The following is a 9,176-nucleotide window of genomic DNA, read 5'->3' as shown; positions in this document are numbered from 1 at the left end:
GGAGATCCAACCAGTCCATCCTAAAGGAAATCAGTCCTGAATATTCATTGGAAAGACTGATGCTAAAGCTGAAACTCCAATACTCTGGCCACCTGATGGGAAGAACTGACTCATTTGAAAAGAACCTAATGCTGGGAAAGATTGAAAGTGCGAGGAGAAGGGGACGACTGAGGATGAGATGACTGGATGGCATCACCAACTCAATGGACAAGAATTTGAGTAAACTCCAGGAGCTGGTAATGGACAGGGAGGCCCAGCTGGTGTGTTCCATCCATGGGGTCACAAAGAGTTGGACATGACTGAGCGACTGAACTGAACTGAACTGAATATGGAGAACTAGTATTTCCAAAGTTGCCCATACTGCCCAAAGCCATGTATAGAATCAATACAGTCCTTACCAAAATTCCAATGGGATTTTTTTTTTCAAATAAATAGGAAAAAAAAAAAGCTTAAAATTCATGAAAGTGAAAGCTTTAGTCATGTCCAACTCTTTGTGATCTCAGGGTTTTCTGCCTCTGGAATTCCCCAGGCAAGAATACTTGAGTGATAAGCATTCCCTTTGCAAGGGGATCTTCCTGATACAGGGATTGAACCCCAGTCTCCACATCACAGGCAGATTCTTTAGAGTCAAAGCCACCAGGGAAGCTCCATATGGGACCACAGAAGTTTCCAAATATCGAAAGCAATCCTGAGAAGGAACAAAACTAGAAGTATCATTCCCTCTGATTCTAAATTGCATTGCAAAGATATTGTAACTTAAATAGTATGGTCCTGGCATAAAAATGCACACATAGAACAATGTAATAGAATTGAGGGCCCAGAAATAAACCATTGCATATACAGTCAACTAATATTTGATGAGCGAGAGAAGAATACTCAAGATGGAAAGGTGAGTCTCTTTAATAAGAAAAAGTGAAATAAGCCAGACACAGAAGGACAAATGCTACATGGTACCACTTATACAGAGTATCTAGAATAGTCAAACTCATTAGACATGACAATAAACTGGTGGTTTCTAATGGCTGAGAAGAGGGAGAACGAGGAGCTGTTTATCGACTGGCTTCATTTAAGCAGGGGAGTCAAGTTCTAGAAATCTGCTGCACAGCACGGTGCCTACAGTTCACAGTACTGGATTGTACACTTCAGATTTTTGTTAAGAAGGGAAATCTTATGTTAAGTGCATTTAAAATTTTTTAAATAAGAAAATACCTGAAAATTCTGATGAAAATCATCAGAACTTTATACATATAATTTTCTAGTTGAATTGAATAAACACTTCAGAAATCTTAAAGTAAGATGTTTTATTTTGACAAAGTCCGTTAACTTTCTATATTCAGAAAATTAATATTGAAAATTAATATGATTTTTCTTAATTGTCTTGGACAGCACATATTTTATTTACCTGTGTATTCAAGGTGAAATCCTGCAGCAGAAACACTGATGTCTGATTGAAAATTTAGATATAGATTATTAGATGTACTATTCAAAAGATGGGGTATTGTTGTTCCTGAAATGATAATTGAAAAAGTGGTTTAGTGATCACATAATAAGTAATATAATAAAACTAAGTTAACTATTAATCAGCTAACAAGTTATAAGTGAAATTATATATTATTAAAATGTCTTATAAGAATTTTTAAATAAAAATATTGCTCATATATTTGTCTTTCATATTACTGTTCTTGACTATCTCCAAGGAGACAGACCTTTGACAGCACGTTAGATGGCTCCCTAAAATAGGTAACAGCAAACAAAGCTGATGAAAAGCAGAAAAATTTACTAGTCACCTAAAATAAATATTTGGAATTTCATGTGGATTTCAATAATTCATGTACAAGATAATAAATTGAGTTTTAAAATTTGCATGTGTTTTGATGAAATAATAACTAATTTTATATGGGTTTAAAGAAATATTCATTTATCACCCTTTATTGTGATATATAAGTATATACACTTTTTTCTATATCAGGTGAAGTACCTTGATGTTTCTTATAACAACAGCAAAGCTGGTTGTTAGAATTTAAAAAATGCCAATTATGAACTACTGCCTGCCTTGTCTTTTAGCAAATGCTTTATAATCTTGTTCTTCTGAACTTCTATAGGAAATCAACTTTAATTTATTCAATTATTGAATTGAAAATATCTACTTGAACCAATTACTTTTTGACTATCTGACACTATAGTTTAAGATCCTTAAGATTACAACTGAAGCAATTTCAAATGACAAGCATAAAAATAACTTTCAACTGTGTCTCAAGATAAAATTCAACAAGCATATGAGTTGATAGGGCTACCAACATTTTTTTGGTAATTTTCTAGTTACTTCATACTTACTTTCCACAACACTATGAACCTTAACCACTGAGTCTTCTATAAGAGAAACCAGGACAAATTCATTACAAAACACACAATTGTTTCCCCCACCTAGCTGACCTTGCTCTCTGATTTATACTGTCCTAACTGAATCAGTGAAGACAGAGGTAAACAGAAACTCAAAGGTCACCCTGACTGCCTTTGATCTCTTAGAAGATCTTAGTGATTAAGAGCTTTGACTGTGGAGTCACACCAGCTGGGTCCCAGTCTCATTCTAATGTTAGATGTACAACCTCGGGCAACTTAATTTCTTTTAGTGTCAATCACCTACCAGGGCTGCTGGAAAGATCAAATGAGGAAATGTATGACAAGCTTCACACAGAGCTAGCACTTGGTAATCAACAGCTGTTATTATTTATCACTTTTTGCCATTTAGTTATTATACTTATCATTCAGAAAGTATTATACCAAGTCTATTACAGACAAATGCATACACACAAAAATTCATACAATTTTTCCAAGAAAAATTTCTTTTTAAATCTATTTCCAGAATATTTGTAATGCCTAAAACAAATTATTCTTACTCTAGATATTTATTCTTTGCTTTCATCAATGGTGGTGCTGAAAAGTAGATTAACATCTCCATTTTCAAATCTATTAAAAACTTAATGACACTCAAAATTCTGTATCTGAAATATTTGAGTTCATAGTTTAGCTATGTTTATATTTCTAGAGTTAAACACTATAACCCAAATTAAAGTAAAGCATACAGTTAAAGTGAAACTTCATTTCACTCTAAATATGTTGTAAGAAGCTGTTAGATTAATGCACAAACTACCTTCACAAACCATAACAAATTATAAAATCTTCTGGTCTTGACACATATGTATATAGTATGATTTTTATATAATTTAATTCATTTCATAGAATTAATTTCTTATTCTCTTTCTTCTCATACAACAGTACCTTGTAGCACTTACCATGTTGTTACATAATCTCTATAATTGTTTTAATGGCTGCATAACATTCTATCAAGTGAATATATTATAAATTTCAGGCATTGTCTAATTTTTAACTATTACTTCTCATCCTTTTTCTTAAGGGAGAGGAGCATATATACTATTTCTGAGCCAAGGCTCAGCTAAAAATATTGCTATTAACACAAAAAGCATAAATAAATAATTACTCAAATACAGTAACACTGTATAGTAAGGTTTTAAATAGCAATTTCAATTTCATTGCCTTTAAAGCCTTTCAAACTTCTACCTTGTAGTTTAGTTCTTTGCATATAGTTTGTAAAAAGCAAAATTAAAACCACCAAGTCAGAGATCTAGGGAGGGCTTTAGAGCAAGAGCTAGAGAGATTTTAATTAAACTTAGTTCTCTTATTTACCTGAATAACTTCCAAGTCTTGGGGCATTGTTGTCTCCCCCATCATAAAAGTCCAGAGAATCCCAATTATGTTCTGTAGCAAAGCTGACAACTTGCACCTATGAAATAATAATTATCTGTAAGAACACATACTTCTAATGTGATGCATATACTATAGTTCACTCATCTCTTCTGGAAGAGAGAGCTCAAAGCCTGGACCATATCATTGTGGCTCTCCATGGAAGCATTTTAACAGAAACGATCATTGCCTTTATGGCACTGGCATACACACACTGACTTTTATAATAAAAGCCTCTGAGGTATCTAGCAGTGTTCACTACTGGTATAGCACTGAGAATGTCCGTCACCACCTTATTGCGTTAATCCAATGTCTTAGTGCCTAGAATCTGAACTAAGCCATGTTCCAAACAATTGATTAAGTTTTGTTTTGTTTTGTTTTAGAATGTTTGATTCTTTTCTCATCTGCTTTACCTATTAGGATATAAGCAGATTTCTGGCCCACACAAAGCACCATATAAGACTATAATATATATCTTTTTGAACTAGGTTTATCCTGGATACATTTTATTATGTTTTACTTTGTATAATCTTTGTTAAATTTCCTGTTTTTATTTTATTTTACAAACTAACATAATAATCCCTTATACACGTTTTTGATATATTTCAATATGAATAACCAAAAATAATACTTTATAACTGATTTGGATATGTCTTTTAAAGATTAATTTCATAAATGATTATATTTTTATAAACAGCATCATGATAACTAAATCACTGTGAAGATTCACAAAGTTGATAAGGGAAATGCTGAGTATAATTCTCTCATGTCTATCAAATTTTATTTAAAGAAAGAGGCATGTGTTACTTTGTTGCACTTCACTTGGCACAGCTTGAATTTTTGCAAGAACCCACAGAACCCTCACAACTATGGATGTTGTCTATTTTTCTTTGTTTATTACATATTTTATAGTTTAGGAGGAGGTAAAGGAATAGTCTTATTCAAATAAATTTATTTTTATTTAGCTAAGGTCTGTTATAAATATAAGCATTTCACTTATTTACTAAATACTTCTAACAATTGCATTCATTAAAATTTTTCTTATCCACAAAATAGGCCATCACCATTCTTCCATTCAAATAAATGCTTATGCCTCTTTTCCAGAGGTGAGTGCCACATGGCGACAGATACCCTGCCTGTGTGGCAGGCTTTAGGCCAAATGGCAATGTTCCAGGAGAGGAGGAAGACTGGAATTAAAACTGTATGATTGCAATATAATCACCGACTCCTTAAAAAATGGTCAGTTTTCTCTTCATATCTGACTTTTCCTTCTTTTCAAGTCAAGAAAAGAAAAAGTCATATTTGGCTTTAAAAAACAAGAAAAAGAAAACAGAAGTAAGGATTCTTGTAGGAGTTGACATTTGAAATAAGCAAAATATACTGCAAGGTTCTGCATGGAAAGAAGTTATTGAGTTGGTAAAAATGTAGAAGAGACAAGCCATGGGGTAGATTAGAGGAAAACTTATTACCTTTGTAAGAAGAAGAAAATCTGTTTAATTCTGGACATTTATATGTGAATATAACTCCCCAAAATAATCAGGTTCTGATCCCTTGAGCCTGTAAATATTGTCTCGTATGGGAAAGAATCTTTCAAATGTGAATAAACTAAATATCTTGAGATAGGGAGACTATCCTAGATGATTTAAATGAGCCTTTAAGGCAATCACAGATGATCTTATAAGATGTCAAGGAAGATTTGACACAGACAGAAGAGAATGCAATGTGATCACAGAAGCAGAGATTGAAGGGATGTAGTCAGAGGAGAAGGGGATGACAGAGGATGAGATGGTTGGATGGCATCACTGACTCAACGGACATGAGTTTGAGCAAATTCAGTGAGACAGTGAAGGACAGGGAAGCCTGGTGTGCTACAGTCCATGGGGTTGCAAAGAGTCAGACACGACTTAGTGACTGAACAAGTCAGAAGCCACGGAATGATGGCAGCTACCAGGAACTGGAAGAGGCAAGGAAAGGACTCTTCCCTGGAGGCTGAGCAGAGGCGAGCTGGATGGTGGCAGGAGTGCAGTCCTGTCAGCACTGCTGTTTCAGGGCAGTAAGACTGATTTGGGACTTCCAGCTTCCAGTACCGTGAAAGAATAAATTTCGGTTGTTTTAAACTTGTGAGTTCGTGCTTTGTTACAGGAGTCACAGAAAACTAATGCAATTTGCCAGTCGGATTCTGTGCAAGTTGTGAATGTTGTTTGGCATACATAGAAGTGTAGGATAATTAAGTAAATGGTTGAAGATTCATTGTGACAGAAAGTCAAATGAGAGTCAAGTAAAAGCCTTAAAAAGGAGAAGATACAGACTCAGTGTTCAGAAGAACTTTAAATTAGATGGAGTTGTCCATTATGACAACAGGACAGCTTTATGAGGTAATGGATTTCCAATAACTAAAACCATATATCCCTTATAGAGACATTCAAATCCCATTTTACTTGAAAGATTGCTCTTTGCTTGATAATTCCGTTACTATTAACTGTAGCTTCTTTGGAATTCTCCCTCCAATATACCTTGCTAAAATATACAGGGAAAAAAATGAATATACTCCTCCCACTCATGTAATAGAAACATAATAAGTTAGTTTATTTGTTGAGGTTATTTCCCAAAAATGCTCAGTCATTCTATCTTATTTGTAACTTTTTCAGCATTACAAATGTTTCTTCTCTCTACCAGTGGTTATCCCATTTCATATATGATTTACTGAATATTCATATAAATCTTTATTTGCACATATGTTTAGTGCAAAAGAATAAAAGACAATAAACATTACTTTAAATCTGGTGTACTAGCCAGGTTGCTTTTAGGTGAATTTAGTGAAATTTCAAATATGTCCTAAATTATGGGTGTGTGTGTTATAATTTTCTATGATTTAGTGATACATCTAAAACTGTGCTCGGTTGCTCAGTCACGTTTGACCCCAGGGACTGCAGCCCACCAGGATCCTTTGTCCACTGGATTTTTCAGACAAGAATACTGGAGCAGGCTGCCATTTTCTTCTCCACGGACATATAAAATTAGCAAACATATAAGAGGTTAATTAGGAAAGAGCACTTTGTAGTTATACAAAGTATTTACATTAAAATATGCTTCACAATCTGTAACTTTGATCAATACTGTGCTAAACTCAAACTTTGTTTTCTAAGGTACAATCATTAAATGAAATGCTACTTCAGTGAAAGATCTCATAGCATCATTGATACAAGGTTTCTAGTTGTGAACAGTGTTTGCCAGGACAATGATATAGAACATAACCTTATCTTCAATATTAGTCCAGTATTCTATGTTAACTCCTTAAAGTGGCCTAAAACTTCACCGCTTTTGGAAATATTCATTGGTTCATTTGAAAAATAATTACTGAGCACAGACTGCTAGGCTCTGTGCTAGCTGTCAGAAAAGATTTAGTTACTTACGCCATGAACTTACAGGTAATTAAGTAAAAACAAATGGCAACCCACTCCAGTATTCTTGCCTGGAAAATCCTATGGACAGAGAAGCCTGGTGTGCTACAGTCCACGGGGTCACAAAGAGTCAGACAGGACTGTGCAACTGAGCACACAAATCAAAACAATAACATATGATGGGTATCATGATATAAGGATATTGCAGCAATCAGTGTGAACATGTAGCAAGAGGGCTTAACGTTGCTTCAAGTTCATGGATGGTCTTCCACAGGAACTGTTTTTAAGGTGAGATAGAAATAATGAGGAAGGATAAACCAAATAAAGGATATGATGGAGAGTATTGGCAGTAAAAGGAACAACATTTACAAAGGTCCAGAGGCAAGAGAGAGTCAGGTTTCTATAAATAAGTGAAATAGAGGCAAGAAATAAGGACAAAGCACAAAGGCGTAATCATCTGTGTCAAGGAGTTCAGGATAGAGAGGACAATCGAGGTATTGTAAAGCAGGAAACTTAGAGCATTAGATTATTATTTTTAGAAAGTTACTCTCTTTGCCCTGTGAGGAATAGATTGGAGGAGAATAAGAACCTGGAACAGGGATGATGGCCACCTAATCTTGAGTGGTCAAAGTGTGGATGAAGAAAATAGACTTTGAGAGGTTTGTGAAAGAACTGATATAGTTCTTTGTGTACGTGAACACAAAAAAAATCATCAAGGTTTTTGGCTGCTGCAATTGAATGCGATGAGGGGTTCATTCTGAGAGAGCAAAATGGGGAAGATTCACAACTTTGAGAAAAAAAAGTCATGAAGTCAGTTTTGAACAGGTTGAATTAGAGGTGTAAGAAGTTTAGGGGCTTCCCTGGTGTCCAGTGATTAAGAATCTGCCTTGCAATGTGGGGACACTAGGTCGATCCCACATGCTGCAGGGCAACTAAGCTCACACCCTACAGCTGAATCCCATGCACCCTAGAGTCCATGCTCCACAAGAGAAACCACTCCAATGAGATGCCTGTGCACTAAAACTAGAGAGCAGCTCCCACTCGTTGCAGCTAGAGGAAGCCTGTGCACAGCAATGACAACTCAGCACAGCCAAAATGAATAAACATACACACACACACATACACACACACACACACACACACACACACACACATATATATATATATAAGAGATGTAAAAAGTTTAGCTGAAAATGTTCTGTGGGCAGTTGGATAAATGGCAAACTTAGGTGAAAGGTATAGGTTAAATATTAGGTTTGGAAATCATCATTTATTCAATCCTTAATTTAAAAAGATATTTTCTAATTATCTACTACGATTCAGCATCAGCACATAATAGTAACTGACGCTATGAAAGTAGACAACGTGGCACAGAGAATGGTGCCACGTGAGATGGACAAAGAACACAGAATCTCACAAACACCATATTTGATGAATTGAAGAAGAGGAGATCATGCTCCTAGATATAGAAGTGACAACTATAAATGTAGAAAAGAAAACAAAACAAAATTCAAGAGAGTATTAGGTAGAATGGAGGGGAAAGATATCTTAAGAGTGAGAGGAGAATGGACACGACAGAATGCTGCTAACAAAATAAGGAAGATGAGCAGTGCAGTGGATTTAATGGCATGTTCCTCAGTGATCATTGTAAGTTGAAAGTTAAGTTGTTCAGTCTTGTCTGATGCTTTGCGACCCCGTGGACTGTAGCCCACCAGGCTCCTCCATCCATGGGATTCTCCAGGCAAGAACACTGGAGTGGATTGCCATTTCCTTCTCCAGGGGATCTTCCCGACCCAGGAATTGAACCCAGGTCTCCCGCATTAGAGGCAGACGCTTTAACCTCTGAGCCACCAGGGAAGCCCCGATCATTATAAGAGTGACTCAAATACAGCATTGGACGCTGAAGCAACATCACAGGGGGTTGGGAACAGAGGGTGAGAACTAGAGGGAAAATGCCAGGGGTTTATTATTTTAAGATGAGGTAAAAATGGACAAGCTGATGCCAATATATAG

At 35.6% G+C, this 9,176-nt stretch overlaps 1 protein-coding gene across 1 annotated transcript in view; it reads right to left on the bottom strand.

The window, feature by feature from the left end:
- Positions 1 to 9,176, bottom strand: part of CSMD3 (CUB and Sushi multiple domains 3) — a 1,491,512-nt gene that overhangs the window by 179,974 nt on the left and 1,302,362 nt on the right. The window contains exons 37-38 of the mRNA XM_010863441.1: positions 3,706 to 3,802; positions 1,403 to 1,507 (exon numbers count right to left, since the gene is read on the bottom strand). Of these exons, the coding sequence (XP_010861743.1) occupies positions 1,403 to 1,507; positions 3,706 to 3,802 (202 nt within the window). The remainder of the gene's footprint in view (positions 1 to 1,402; positions 1,508 to 3,705; positions 3,803 to 9,176) is intronic.

Source organism: Bison bison, unplaced genomic scaffold (assembly GCF_000754665.1).
Source record: "Bison bison bison isolate TAMUID 2011002044 unplaced genomic scaffold, Bison_UMD1.0 scf7180017864491, whole genome shotgun sequence".
Lineage (NCBI taxonomy): Eukaryota > Metazoa > Chordata > Mammalia > Artiodactyla > Bovidae > Bison > Bison bison.
Note: the sequence above shows the minus strand (reverse complement) of the source record. Positions and strands in the feature narration are given on the sequence as shown.